Here is a 15,150-nt window from a genome sequence, read left to right on the forward strand (position 1 = left end):
ACTTATTTCTGGATGCAGTGAGCTGAAAACATAAAGGAGCTTAAACCAGAGCTTGATGTTCACTTTATAAATTCTTGAACTAAAGGGAAGTAGGACTCCACACTGGGCACTGAAAATACTGACAGGCTCTATCTTTTTCTTTATTCAGAAAGTGTTACAAAGCTGAAATATCCATTCCTTTTTTTTATTCTGGTACAGTGACTATTCTAATGTCAATGTATGTGTTGAAGGCCATTTTGGGGTGGGTTAGGAGTGCAGTGTTGGCAGACCAGTTTAGTTGACTTGTAGAAAGCACGTTGTTGCCTTGGCTCATTGTTCAAATCCAGGGGTAGGCAATGTTTTTTGGTCAGAGTGCTGAAAAACACCACAATGCCTACATTGGAAGGTGCCAGAGTGCCAGCATGCCAGAAAAACAAAATGAGGGCAACGGGTACATGGGAGGATGCCCTGCTTGTGCCCCTGCCCCCCAGCCCTGCTGCCCCTTGCCCCTCTGCCTCCTCTGGAGCCCGGCGCAGCTGTTTGTAGCCAACCTGGGCTCTGGGCAGCTGCAGCAAGCAGCGGGCAGGCTGAAAACAGCTGCACCGGTCTCCACAGCTCCAGCATCAGCTCCATGCTGGCGACGACTGTGCGCGCACCTCCAGAGCCCAGTCACCAGCTCTGTGCTGGGAGCAGGGGAGAGACCAAGGTTGCTCTGCCTCAGGCCCCTCCCCCACCGCCTGCTTCAAGGTGCGCGTGCACGCACCAGTACAGAGCTGATGCCTGGGCTCCAGAGCTCGGTGCAGCTGTTTGCAGCCTCCCGGCTGCAGTCAGCCCCAACTCTGGGATGTAGGCAGCTGGGATGCTACAAGCCCTGCTGGGAGCAGCCCAGGCTCCGTTGCTGGTAGCAGCTACCCAGAGCTGGGGCTGGCTGTGGTGTGCCGAGCAAAATGGACTTGTGTGCCATGCTTGGCACGCGTGCCGGTGTTTCTAACCCCTGTTCTAATCTAACCTAAGTCCAGGTTTAACCCCTTGGTTGTTAGTATGTCAGAAATAATAGTGCCTGGTTCCCTGTAAGAGTTGTTAAGTGTCTCTAATTGCTTATGTTTTTGTTTAAATAATTTGCCTAGCAGCTGTATTTGGAGCACAGATGGCTGCTTGAAAAATGCATGTAGTGGCTTCCCCTGTATGACAGCCAGCAGCTGATTGATCTCTGCCTGCAAGAATAGGAATATCACATCATACCTTGCTTCCTGAAGAAGAAAGGAAATTGGCTGTAACGCTTTCCTTCAGAAAGCATGTTGTGGCATGTTATCACTTGTCTAGTGACTGTTGCCCCAGACATGTGTTGGGAGCACAGATATGAAAGTGGCTCTGAGAGAGGTTTATATTTTCAGCACCAAAATAGTGGATTTTTTAAATTAACAATTCACATTTTTGCGTGGCATGGGTATGGCTTAATATTTATTGTTCTCAAGAGTAATTTACTTGTTTAGATTTCTGTCCTTCACTTTTTCAACTGAAGCAAAATCTTCCCTTTGAAACAAAGATATTAGTATATGTTAAAATGAGTCATTTAGTTTTAATTCTTTAAAAATTATAATTAAAACAGGATTCGAAAATGTTTTTGGGCCAAGTGCCAAAAACACCCACAACCTTGACTTGTAATATGTTGGTGTGCCAGGGGTGGACGGCGGGGTAGCATCGAGGGGCCTGATCCTTCTGGGGGCAGTGCCCTGGCCCATTCCCTTCTGTTTGCCTTGAGATATGCATGACAAACAAAATGTCTTTGCATGCCACACTGTCATGCCCGGGTCAGTGGTTCCTTACCCTTGACTTAGAGGTTACTATTTGTAAACTGGTTTGAGGACCAAAGCATTCTATGGGGTGCCTTTTGTTTATAGGTGCTGGACGTCTTAGAAAATGGATCTTTTTTCCAATTAGTGATGGAGAAACATGGATCAGGTCTGGATCTCTTTACATTCATTGACAATCAACCGAACTTGGATGAGCCTTTGGTCAGTTATATATTCAGACAGGTGAGACCTGTTTTGAAATAAAGCATATCTCTATATGACAGGGAAACCTGGCTAACACAGGAGTTCTATTTCATTTGTGAGGACTAATCTGTATGCTTTGCTATACTTCTGTGATGGTGCTCAACACTGTTTGGATATTTTGAAGTGCTGATTTCTAGTGGTTTGATATACTAACTTTTTAAAAGTCCACTGTCTGATTTGGGGTGGCAGGAGGGGAACTTCACAAATTTTGCTGAAGCCTCATTAAAAGATTATGCTTTTCTGTCAGCAGTAAGTATAAGTGTAATGACCAGGAGCACTCTCCCCTGCTTACCTGCTTTTCCTGCTTGATTGGATTATGGTAGCACAAAATTAATGTTCAGCACTAGACTTGGTGATCAAACTGTGAGACAATTATGGCACTGTGGAATCAATCATGCAGAAGGTGACTTCATATTCAGGAGTGAAAACATCTTATATAAAATCTCATTGTGTTGTCTTAATTGTATATATGTTTAGAAATATTTTTCATGTATAAACTTAAAAAATAAAGTTCCTTGTTGGCCTGTAATGATGGGAAAAGTGCTGTTGGAAAAATAAGTGACTCTCTGGTCAAAGTTTAGATTAGGGGAAAAAAGGCTAGAAAGTGACAGCAATTGCAGGCATTCTGAACCCCAGGTAAACAGCACAACATGGCTATAGTGCATCGTAATTATGCCTGATGTTTTTGGAGGGAGAAATCTTAATTTGCATCCACATATCTCTGCAGAGGGCTTTCTAATTCCAGTGATGCAATACTAGGACAGCCATTTCTGGTTTGATATAGTTCCCTGTCTTATGGACTGTCTATTAAAGTAAAAAAATGAGAAAAAAATATGCCTAAAAAAATTCTGATGTGCTGTGTATTTTTCTGGATGAGCCCTTTGCTTAGGTGTATGATGACCTCTATTCCTCTTTTGCTTCAGCTGGTGTCAGCTGTGGGTTATCTCCACTGCAGAAATATCATCCACAGGGATATCAAAGATGAGAACGTAATCATTGCAGAAGACTTCTCGATCAAACTGATTGACTTTGGCTCAGCTGCTTATCTGGAACCTGGCAAACTCTTCTACACGTTCTGTGGAACAATTGAGTACTGCTCACCAGAAGTGCTTTCTGGCAATCCGTATGTAATAAACCTGAGCAAAATACTTGTTTTCCATGTCAGCTATGGACTGAAGACAGAGGAAAATGAGTGGGTGAGATCACAGCTCTCCTTCTCGTAGTACAAGGAAGGAAACAGCCAGATTTCTTTTGATTCTTGTGATCCATCAAAGAAAGGGGTTGTCTTATATCAACAAAAATGTCAGGAAGACTCTGGAACAGATGCTATGGCTGAAACTACTTCTAAGGGCTTCTCTATATACAGATATTTCTGATTTTTGACACTGCTGTAGACTCTCTTGACCTGCAGTCAGAGTCTACACATGGTGTTAATTGGGGATAATGCATATAGACTGGCCTTAGATCTCATTGGGAACCTCCGTTTGGTTTCCTTGTCATCTCCCACTCTCATCTCTGCTCTCCTCTTCCTGCTTGCTTCCCTGTACATCTGTTTCTTGCTCAGCATATGTTTCTCCATAGTCCTCCTGCTGCATGCACCTTCTTGGTGCTTCAGGTACTACTGACCTGTATGTGTTGCCCAGGCATCAATTTTTTTCTCCTTTTTTGAATGTACTTTTCCAACTGGAGGCTGCTGGTTTCAGAACCATTTGTAGGTCCAGTCTTTGAAGGAGGCTTTTCTTTCCACCTCCTGACAAGCAAGGATTGCTGGTAGAGACTAGTAGCTTTTTCTTCTTATTTCCAGCTGTTTACATGGGATTCCAGGTAGTTTTTAATAATGAATAACCTTTACTTGTATAGCAGCTGGAAGAGAGGGGATGAACCATTATTTTCTTCAGGCCACCAGCAAGTGCTATAGACCTTGGAACACCTATTCAGCCACCTAACCTGTGCAGGCTTTGGCACCTGTAGATCTGCAAAATGGCACTTCTAGCTCTGCATGATGCATGCTACCATCATTCTAGCTGTATTAAATGATGGCATTCTGCTGGCAGAGGATGTGTTAGAATTATGTGCAGGGAAGGCCCCCTCTGAGCTAACTGTGTCTTGGAACTTTGGCCAGCAATTTTGGCCTGGGGTGAAGAAGGAGGAAATAGTCTTGTCCTTTGACTACTGGGTACTTGTTGCAGATATATGTACTTGCTCTTAGTGAATGAGGCTTAGGCCTCCTTTATACATTGTGTTTATGCTGTGATTTAATGTGTTAATTGCAGCATAAATGGCAAGGGATGTACCTGTGTACCCAATTTAAGGTGCCAAAAATGGCAAACCAGCCATAAAAATGTTCCACATTTTTATGCCTGGTTTATATGATGCTTTAAATTGAATGTGTAACAGGGCTGGGGCTCGCAATCAGCTGATTGTTGGCCCTGACCCCAATCTCACAGGCACCCAGATTTCAGTTTGGTAGTGCAGTAGGGCACTTAGTATTATGATTCCAGGCTGCTCCTACACTGGCAAGTAGAAGTAGCATGATTGGGATCTGATCCCTGATCACAAAATCTTGCCTCCTGCCATGTGTATGTGTCATGGCATGAGGCACCATTGTTGGGATTGGGGATCAGACAGATCTCATGGTGTCTTTAAATGGACATGTGCCAGAGGCCTTAGTGTCACATTGTACACAGTGAATAGGTGAAATGAACTGGCTGTTCCCTTAAAGTGTCTGTTAATTTGAGTCACATAACTGCTTTGCAGTACTGCATAATTTATCAGTTTCTATTTAGGAGAGGTTCACAGCTAATAGAGCAGGAAGTCCTGCAGGTAAGATTGAGATCTGGAACTGTGCAAGGGAGACTTGGGTGATAACTGTCAGTGACAAACACTGACTTCACTTTTGCTAGCAAAAATGCTCTCCAGACTGGCTGCAAAACTTGTAAAGAGGAAAAGGTGGGAGGGAAAAGTGAGAGTCTATGTGCATGGCTGTCATGATGAAGGCAATATGGGTTCCCTAACAGAGTATGCATACATCTTTGTCTGCTTAAGCCAGTGGTGCTCAACCTTTTTCCCTGGTGGACTAAATGGACAGCGTTTGGTCTGATTGAGGCTAAATGGTGGTTCCAATCCAGTGCCTGGAGCCAGCATGGCAAGCACCATCTGACCATGCATAGTGGGGGCAGCCCAGCCTGAGCCCTGCCCATCAGTAATGGGGAGGGGGAGGGGGCTTCATCCAGCCCCATGGTGGGGGGAAGGGATGTAACCTGGCTTGTATTCCTCTTTGTAGTTACGAGGGACCAGAGTTGGAGATGTGGTCGCTTGGAGTCACCCTTTACACCCTAGTGTTTGGAGAGAATCCCTTCTGTGAATTGGAGGAGACCATGGAGGCTGTATTAAATCCTCCTTGCCCTGTATCGGAAGGTTAGTTTTGCACTGATCTCCGGAGATCTGAAGAAAGCGCACAGTGTATCTTAATTTCTTCACATATCCTCTGTTTTTGAGAGCGCTCCCTTCTGTTCTTTCTTATGTGTGCTTTCAGTTTGATTAAGTCAGTTGTCATCTGGCTTTGACTTCTAAATTGGCATCTCCCCCTGCTTTGATTAATGAATGTTCTTTCACATTTTACACCTATAGAAGCATCTCTTTGCTTATGTGCATTAGCAGCATTTCAAACTTGGAGCTTCATTTGGAGGAGCTTACAGATTAATTTAAAAAAAAGAGTTGGCTAGACAAATAATTTTTGGTGGGGAAGATCAGTCTGTTGGATAAAGTTAAGGCCCTTAGCAACCACTCGCATGGCTCAAATGAAGGTCTTGCTCTGTTTGAACCACTGTCAACCAATACATCTTGATGTGTAAGGTGTCTTCCTATTAATGTCCTTACCTCTATGGGCCCGCTTTGGAATGTGGTGACAGCTTGCTTGTTTGTGCTTGTGGTTTCAGAATTAATTTCATGACCTGGACTAAAAGGAAAATATGGTTGTCCTTGCTTCCTTATAGAAAATAACAAGCAAGTGGTGGGCTAATGAGTCTTTCATCAGCAAGTTCTCTGTAGGTGGTCTTAGAAGAATTTATTATTCATACAAAGTGTCTGTATAACACTGCAGGAATTTGCTGGTGCTTTTCCTGAGCTGTAAGTATATTGCCAAGCCAAAAATGTGAACCAAAGCTGGTGCTTATTTAGGAATGTGTAGGAAGGAAGCAATCTGAAAGTAAGTGACTTGGGCAGCTAGTGGGCACAAGGAAAGTTAATAAAAATAACATGCTCAAAAGATCTGCTGTGTGTATGTGGGTGGCTTGTTTTTGTCTCTTGCACCAGTATCTTACCTGTTTGTTGGTTTGCTCTTTGTACAATCTGGAAGCCTTAATTTACTGGAGGACAACCTTTTAGGCAGGCATGCCACAATTAGCTCTGCATCTTCTCTGAGTGCCACTCCAATCCCTTTCCCCTGCCCGATCTGCTGCTCTGCTTCCTGCCGCTTGCCACACTTGCAAAGGCTGTCCGTATCACTTGTGGCACTCATGCTACAGGTGGGCCACTCCTACCTTAAATCATTCTTACCACCAAGCAAATAGTGAATGAAAAAAGACTGAAATAACTGGAAATAAGAGTGTAGAGGGCATGGGGGCTGGTGATGGTAAGAAGGATCTGTGATTAGAAGCTGAATGGGCTGGGGGGTATAGTACACAAACTTGCTTAGCCAGCATGCACTATTGTGTTGTTACCAGCAGCTTCATTCCTTGTTGTCCATGGTAGTTTTTTTCTTTTTTTCTACATCACAGATCTGATAAATCTGATCTCTGGACTCTTACATCCTGTTTTGGAACAGCGCACAACTCTTGAAAAACTGATAGAGGATCCTTGGTTGAAGCAGCCTGTAAACTTGGCTAATTACACCTGGGAAGAGGTATATGTCTTTAGTAAGCCAGGTAAGAAGTCGCGCTGAAAGGGACTGCCCCATCCCACCACTCCAAGTACTACTTCTAAAAAGTAAGATTTAAAAGAAGCAGAAGAAGTATGATTAGCAGATTATAGCTGTTAGACACATGACTTGGCAAATCATAACAATGCATAAACTGTCTGTATTACCACTATGACTGGCAAAAAATGTAGCTGCTGTTGAGGTGTGTGGTTTTAGCACAAGTTGAACTGTCAGTAAAATCCCGAATGACAAAGACTCTGAATAAGATTGTTTCCCTAGTGGACTCCTGACTGGCTGGTAGAGAGAGAGAGACAGGGGAGTAGTGTAGCGGGGAAGTTTTTACATGAGTAGAATTCTAGTAAGCATGCATACATCTCAGGTAATTTGATCAATGTTCACACTGCACCAGCTGATATTACTTTATTATGCTAGACCCTTAGCCTATACAGAGGTTTGTTATGCCTGTGTAGGCTCATTTTCTAGAACGTAAGCCCACTGCATTTTGAGGCACATGCTGGTGGGGAAAAAAGTGTTCATAACTTGTCCTTCAATCCTGTTCCATTCTTGCTTTCTTCCATAGAAAGCAGCAATGTCAGAAATGGTTCTTCTGAGCACAGTCACAGAGATGGCCCAACAGCTCCTGGTCTGGGGAGTGAGCAGAATTTGAGTGGGTGTGAAAATGAACTCACAGATCTCCAGCTGGAAGGAACATTCACTACTCTGGAGCAAGAGCTGTTTATCTCTCTTCAGTGTTGGGACTAGTGCATTGAGGATACTACAAAATCTGCTCTTTGCAGTAGAAATCTCCCTACTCTCTTCCCAGTAAGCTGATGGAAGCATCATTTTAAAGCACTTAGTGATAGAGGTTTATCATCTCCTGGCCAGTGAAAAATATTTTTAATGTTATAACATTGATTCCATGGTTTTACTGTCATAGTGCCCTAGAAGGTCAAACAATCTCACCCTAAAAGTCAGTTTTAAGATAGTCTCCTCTCTTGCTAGCTTTATCCATTCCTTGAAACCATCAGCACTTCCTATGAGAAGGTACAGTCTGGCCAGCTTGCCTGCAAGGAGTAAATACTATCCATGAAGCTAATTCAACTACAAGTTTATCAGATAGTCCTCACTGGCCTTAGGATTTGTCTTAGACAGGGCAGTTGATGGCTTTAATTCCTAATACAAAGATAAAACCTATGGCAGTAGACTCTCATGTGCATGCTCCAAGGCATACTGTTTCTGGCATGGGCCAGACCTCCCCTGCTTAGAAACAACTAGATAGGAATATTGAGTTTGGAGGCAGAATCATCTGCAGCATAAGCTACTTCAGAACATGCACTGTTAGGAACTGGGACTGACTGAAATCCTATTAAGATGAAATAACCTTGGCACATGGGAGGCTCAAGAGCCTTTTTTTTTTTTGGTTGTTTAACTGGTCTGAGGCTCTCTGTGAATAGAGAGAACTTGTGCTTCTGTATGAGTCTTGATTAGTTGTTGGTCCCAATATCTTTAATGGTACTGGGAAGCTAAGAGCTGTTTTCTTAAAGTGATTGGTTTCTGACAGAACTAGTAATGAAAGAAGCCTACAGAAAAAGCCCTGGTGGAATCTGTTGATTTCCTTTTGTTTCTTAGTTCAAAAGTACTTTGTGTGGATTCTGTTGCATTTCTGTTTTATGGAAATGCTGGAAGATCCTGAGTGTGTTAGAGTTACTTATGCAAAAAAGATGGAGATGTTGGCAAACCTTTACACTTACATTGGCTCATGATTTTTTATTTTATCTCCAGGATTTCAGAAATGCATGTTTTGCTTTTTCAGGTGATCCTTGCTACAGTACAACCTAGATTCAGTATGTTCTGTAATTCTTTGTAAATAAGGTGGTAGGCACATCTTCAGAAAAAGGCTCGTATGTGTTGATATGGGTATAGATAGCTACTTGGGACACTAGGACCTCAGTAATACATTTTTCTTGGTTTAATCCTGTAATAATTAATATATATATAAGTCCATGGAAACTACCACTCTTGTGTGGAGCAACTTTCTCAATTCTGGCTGTGCTGTTTGGGTTCAGCCCCTTATGTATCCTCAAAGGAACTGTCAGTCTGCAGGGAATACTTTGAAGATTTGCTTTAGCATGATGTGCATGCATGTTGAGGAGGTGCGGAAACTGGAAATACAAGCCAGGGCTGTAATGGGACTTCGCCATCTAACTCCTTGCAGAATAAGCACTGTTGCAGTTTTGTGTGAGCGCTGGCTTGCTAAGAGTACTAACAAAAACTGTCCTCACAGAAGCCTGGTGCTTCAGGGGATTGGTATAAGAAGTATGAAGGGTTATGGTGTGTGCAGTTGGGCTTGGATCATCTTTTTGCAGGGTGTCTTTGCTGCAAATGCACCTAACATGTTTCTTGAGGAAAACTCTATACCAATGTGTGTTTTGTAATTGTATTATATAGTTCATAGTTTAAAACTCAGAGTGAAGGATTTCTAATGCGCGTTCAAATGTTTGCAATGCAGAGTATATTTTTATTTGTTTTTTTTAATCCAACTAGTGCTGTAAAGGTGAACAGAATAAACATTTTAGTTTCTAAAGTGTTGTCTTGCTGACTGCTTTTTTCATTTTGTTCACTCCTTTTGTTTAAACATTTTTGTTTCCTTCTCCTTTTCTAAAAAAATAATCTTCATTTTTGTTGTTGCTGCTGCTGCTGCTATTATGGAAAAGTAGAAGCCAGAAGGTGCAGCTAGGGACAGGTGTAGGGAATCAAGCTGCTGGTGGATTCCCAGCTGGGAGTAGTAAAGAGGGCCCTGGCTGTAAGAGAGGGGGCAGAAGAAATTTGTGCGAGTCTGGAAAGCTTTTGCAGCCTGGCGGAAGGCATGGCTTGCTTTTAAAGCCCAGAGACAGGTACTGTTTGTTCTGTAAGTCTGGGGAAATAACTGCTTTTCTGTTGATTTTCCACAGAGGACTTTGAATAAAAGACCTAGCCTGAACTGAAAAGAAGTTTAACTATAGGTCCAGCAAGAGTAGCTGGTTGTAAGCCTTACCAGTTCACAGTTGTTTCTTTCCTTTTTTTGTCATGCTATGCTCCCACTGTGTCATCCAGGAATTCAGGATAATTCCTTAAACTTGAAGGGCTGGAGATGTTGAATCTGAGTTCTCCTTCCAGCAGAGAGAACCTGATTTTAATCAAAAAAAATTTTTTTTTCATCATTGTTGGTACAAATGATTTCTTGGGTGTCTGATGACAAACTTATTAGTTACCTAGTCATCTATTACAGAATATGTTGGGAAATCTCAATGTTAAAAGATTTTAAAACTGAACAAAAATAAAGTTAATTGAGCTCAGGTTTCGTCTTAATTTTAGTCGTATCATATGTAACATTGCTGAGAGTGCTCTTAACTTCTCAGAAATCAAAATATTGTGTAGCTTGGTTATAGCACTGCAGTTACCTTTCCTTTTATTCTAGTACCCTATTTAAGTGTTTAAACATGATCCTTTTTTTTCCCCTTGAGCATTTTTACATGTGGCTGTATTGAGGGATATTGGTCATATTTGTGCACGTGCATTATTTTAAGATCTTGTATGTCAAAGGAATCTCTGGGTCAGAAAAGTATGGGGCGGGCCAGGCCAGGGCTTTCAAAGAATTTCTGGTTATAACTAACAACTTTTATTTTTTCCCCTTAGCAAGTAAAATGAACCAAAGTGCTAGTTAAACAGGAAAACATGGCTTGATGTTATAAATATTCTGGAGAAGAACAGGAGTTGTGGGAGTGTGTGAAGGAGGTGGTTAGAGCATGAAGTCAAGTGCCCTGCAAAATAAGATGCCAGAATAGCAATAAAGATGAGTTATGCATAGATGGCAGAGGAGAGAGGAGGCAGATTGGGTCTCCTCGCTTTGAATTCACCCAGTTAAAGAAGCCAAGTAGGATTGGGTCTGATGAATACTCCACTGGGAGACACCTGGGAGGATGAGTGCAGGTGCCTTTGTCTGTATCCCCAGTTCATTATACCAATCCCAATTTAAGAGCTTTCTTCTCCTTTCCAAAGTTGTAGCAGTGCCAGGGTTTTTTGCCTTCCTACAGGAAGAGTGTTAAGTGGCCATGGCACACAAGGGTTGGAGGCCTTGGAGTTTGGCTGCAGAACCTGACAGTCTGAGCAGGAAGCAAAAGAAGAGCATTTGAGGAGGAAGCAGGCTGGAGGCCAGCTAGGAACACCTGGATGCAAGCGACTGCCTGCATTGCTTCTCTCAGCTCCATGGGTTTGTCCCTGACAGGTACCTGGGAGTTCTGTGCCTATGCTTTGTGCCAAGAAGAGGGGCAGGGGGACCCTTGGTGGGGCAGGGCATGTTGGGCCTGGCTTGCACCAGGCAGCTGTGGGTGCCTGCCTGACTCAAGTGGTCGGCCAGCTGGCTGGCCTTCAAATCTATCCTGCCCCCCTCCCCTGAGACTTTAAGAAGTAAGCAAGGGGCCAAGACCTGAAGGTGGGTCCAGTGGTAGGAAAAAAACAGCGTGGGTCAGGTACCCCTAGGTCAGCGTGTGGACGCTGGAGGAGCACTGCCATGAAGTGGGGATAGTCAGTGCCACTGGCAGTTGATACTGGCCTCATTGTCGACAAGTATCTGGAGGTTCTGACAGCTGAGGCAGGAAAATAACAAGCTGGACTACGTCTCATGAGAGGGAGTTACTACTCTGGTGGGCACCTTCCGTGTACTCCCCTAAATCCCCTCTGGAGTGCATATACATTTTAGACATCAGACTCAGGTTGGAAACCCTCCAGGGTTCAGAGACCCAAACTGTTTTTCACAACAACTTGCATGATGCAGTTTGGAGCTCAGCACTTGTTTTCTCAGTGTGCCTCCTACCTTCTTTCTATCCTGAAACAGGGCTATTTCCATGCCCACTCAGCTTTTGGCCTTTAAACCAGCCTATGATCTACCAGCGCAAATTACGTGTAATCCCCTGACTACATAATTAAGAGAAGAGACCCAGGTAGGGGACCTTGCCAGAGGCTTTGCAGAAGTCCAAACGGCTGGTGGCAAGCGGACCGCCTGCATCCGCTTGCTTAATGACACCCTCCGAGCACTCCTCTACACCAGTGAGCTGCGATTTTCCCCCGGGCAGAGCCGCGTTGCTTCCTCCCTGACAAGCGGTGTTAAGGCATGTGCCGAATGGTTCTGTTTTTGGCGACTGTCATTCTCCCCTACTGCTGCCAGTGGCGAAGGTCTTGCCCGTTGTCCTGTGGAGGCTCTGCCACTAGACGCCATGCTAAATCGCCGCCGGTGCCGCTTTCCTCCGAGAATCCGAGTGAGCCCTTTGTAAGCCCGGGTGAGCGGTCAGCTTCTGCAGCATCTGGTGGTAGGGCTTTCCGCAAATTACCAGAATGCCGTGGGGTACAAGAGCTACCTGTGGGCCATGGGCAACTCCCTAACTTTTGCTCTTCCGTGCAGCCTGGCCAGCCCTTCTTAATTGGTACCTGGCGGGGGACTCAGGTGCCCGGTGCGTCTGGCAGAGGCAGAGGAGCCCTTGCCTGAGGCGCGTGGGTCTGTGCGGAGGGGAGCAGGCGGGAGAGCTTGGGGGAGTGCTGCGCCCCCAGCCTGTGGGGGCGGGCCTGGCGCTGGTGCCAGGCAGGCTGGGGGTGCAGAGGCGGCAGTGTGCGAGCACAAGCACATCACAAATGCCCTTTACCGTCTGGGGCCGTCGGTGCGCCTTGCCCAGGCTCCTGCGTCGCCCCATGGCAGGGAGCGGCAACAAGCTACAGAGTCAGGCATACCTATCCTAGAAGCGCTGGAGTCTGCCGTCGATGGCCAGTCGAGCCTTCTTTCAGCGTGGTGTTACCCTCCAGAAGGGGGTCGCCGGCTGGTCCTTCTGGCTGGACAGGTCTGGACAAGTTGGAGATGAAGAGGGCGCCCCTGAGGGTCACTTTTCACTGCCTTTTCTCTGTCCTTGGCAGACTTTGGTGACTCCCCAGTTTTCAGGTTTGCCCAATCCAGGGGTCATTGACTCTCGTGGGACTTTCCCCTCCCCCCCCCCCCCCCCCCCCCCCCCCCGCTCGGTGGCTACTGGATGGCATCTGTCAGCCCCAGGGGTCGTCCGCATGAACGTGCAGGTTTGGGAGTCCGTTGATGAATTTGGAATAGGGCTCTGGGAGTGGTCGATCTGGAGATATTCAGCCCCAAAGTTGGAAACCCTCAGCACGTCCCGCCTCCGGCGTCTCTTTTCTGGAGGGAAAAGGCCTGGCCTCGGGAGCCTCTCCTCCCGCGGGGGACCCTCCGTGCCGCTCCTCCGCCCGGCTGCCCTTCTCTGTGCCCGCTCCGTGTGTGCCGCGGGAGGTGTGGGGGCCGGAGCGGGGCCCAGCTTGCCAGGCGTGGACGCAGCGTGGATGCAGGAGGGGGCGCCGTGGTCCTTTCGGTCGCCAGATCCTTGCGCAGGTGGCCCCGGTCCGCCTTGGCCGTGACCCCGGGGCGCATTTTTCTGTGGCCGGCACTTCTGGCCAGCTCGCTACTCGCCCCCTTTCCCAGGTCCCGTTCGCCTCTGTTAGAGAGCACGGGGTCCGGCACGGGCCCCTGGCGCACCCCGCCGCTTGCTTCTCTCTGTCCTGATAAGGGCCCGTTTCCGCTCCCTCCCAGCTTCCGATCCGCAAGTGGACGTTCCCGCCACTCCCCGGACTGCCTGGCATAGTGACGAGCCCCGGGTGGGGGACCTTGTCGGAGGCTTGGCGGAAGGAAGCGGGAGACGGCCGTTGGCAAGCGGGCCGCCCCGATCCACCTGCTGAATGACACTCTCCGAGCACTCCAGGCGGCCGGCGAGGCGCGGTTTCCCTGGGGCAGAGCCGCGTTGCTTGCTCCCCGGCAGTCGGTGTTCAGGCAGGCGCCGAGCGGTTCTGTATTGGACGCCTGTTTCTCCCGGTTTGCCGGGAGCAGAAGATAGGCCGCCTGGCCCGTGGTGCCCTGCATCCCCTCTGGAGCCTGTGCTCGGGTGCTGGCAGCCCACCAGGGCTCGGGGACCCGGGCGGTTTTCGGCGGGGGCTTGCGTGCTGCGGTTAGGAGCGCGGCCGTTTCCGGTCGGAGCTGCTCCAGGGCCCGGGGCCGAACGCCAGTGCTGGCTACAAATGTCCAACTCGGGATCCTTAAAATTCTAGTTTATTAGGCGGATTGAAACACTGTAATGAGTTAAATCATAAACCTTGGGGCTGGTCCCCCCGCACGCACGCACGCACGCACGCACGCACGCACGCACACAGTAGCAAGCTACAGAGTCAGGTATACCTATCCTAGAAGCGCTGGAGTCTGCCGTCGATGGCCAGTCGAGCCTTCTTTCAGCGTGGTGTTATCCTCCAGAAGGGGGTCGCCGGCTGGTCCTTCTGGCTGGACAGGTGTGGTCAAGTTGGAGATGAAGAGGGCGCCCCTGAGGGTCACTTTTCACTGCCTTTTCTCTGTCCTTGGCAGACTTTGGTGACTCCCCAGTTTTCAGGTTTGCCCAATCCAGGGGTCATTGACTCTCGTGGGACTTTCCCCCCCCCCCCCCCCCCCGCTCGGTGGCTACTGGATGGCATCTGTCAGCCCCAGGGGTCGTGCGCATGAACGTGCAGGTTTGGGAGTCCGTTGATGAATTTGGAATAGGGCTCTGGGAGCGGTCGCTCTGGAGATATTCAGCCCCAAAGTTGTTCCCCGGCGTGGATTAACTGAGGCCAGGGCTTCTGGCCCTTGATCAGTGACGTTTAGAGATTTCCCGGTTGTTACATTGCGTTGTATTGAATTTTTCCGTTGGTTGATCTGCAGCTCCCAGGTGTTAATTTCTGTCTGCTACTATGTTACACATTCAATCATGTTACACATTCAATCACGGATTGACTGGCTCTTTCAGGGGCCAGCCTGATACAGGGAAGGGCAGTTTGATTCCTGCCCTTGTTAACATTGTTACAATGTATAACTTACTTATGAAACTAAACACATTCAGTGGAAAGTTGAAAGGTGAGGAGTCTAAAAGATAAGCTACAAATGCCATGGCACACAAATAGATAAAACTACCAAAATACAAGGGGAGATACAAAATGCACACACACAACTTTGAAAACACAATTCCTCATCTTAAAGTGAAAGAGAGAGGAAGGAAGAAAAGGTAGAAAAAGGGAAACATATCCAAAGAGGGGAGAGCAAATGCAGGCAAGAGGAAAAGGGGGCTTTCTGCCACACCAGCAGGTGCCGGT

General features: G+C 46.8%; 1 protein-coding gene across 2 annotated transcripts in view; it reads left to right on the forward strand.

The window, feature by feature from the left end:
• The window catches only part of PASK (PAS domain containing serine/threonine kinase), a 33,055-nt gene extending 23,517 nt beyond the window's left edge, over positions 1-9,538 (forward strand). Inside the window, exons 14-18 of one of the 2 annotated variants that reach the window (XM_019499854.2) lie at positions 1,881-2,015; positions 2,960-3,159; positions 5,320-5,453; positions 6,815-6,961; positions 7,535-9,538. In XM_019499854.2, the coding sequence (XP_019355399.1) occupies positions 1,881-2,015; positions 2,960-3,159; positions 5,320-5,453; positions 6,815-6,961; positions 7,535-7,716 (798 nt within the window). In that variant the 3' untranslated portion in view covers positions 7,717-9,538. Of the gene's footprint in view, positions 1-1,880; positions 2,016-2,959; positions 3,233-5,319; positions 5,454-6,814; positions 6,962-7,534 lie in introns of those variants that run through there. The other variant, XR_002094207.2, reaches the window with a different exon arrangement.
• The last annotated feature ends 5,612 nt before the right edge of the window (positions 9,539-15,150 follow it).

Source organism: Alligator mississippiensis, chromosome 7 (genome assembly GCF_030867095.1).
Source record: "Alligator mississippiensis isolate rAllMis1 chromosome 7, rAllMis1, whole genome shotgun sequence".
Lineage (NCBI taxonomy): Eukaryota > Metazoa > Chordata > Crocodylia > Alligatoridae > Alligator > Alligator mississippiensis.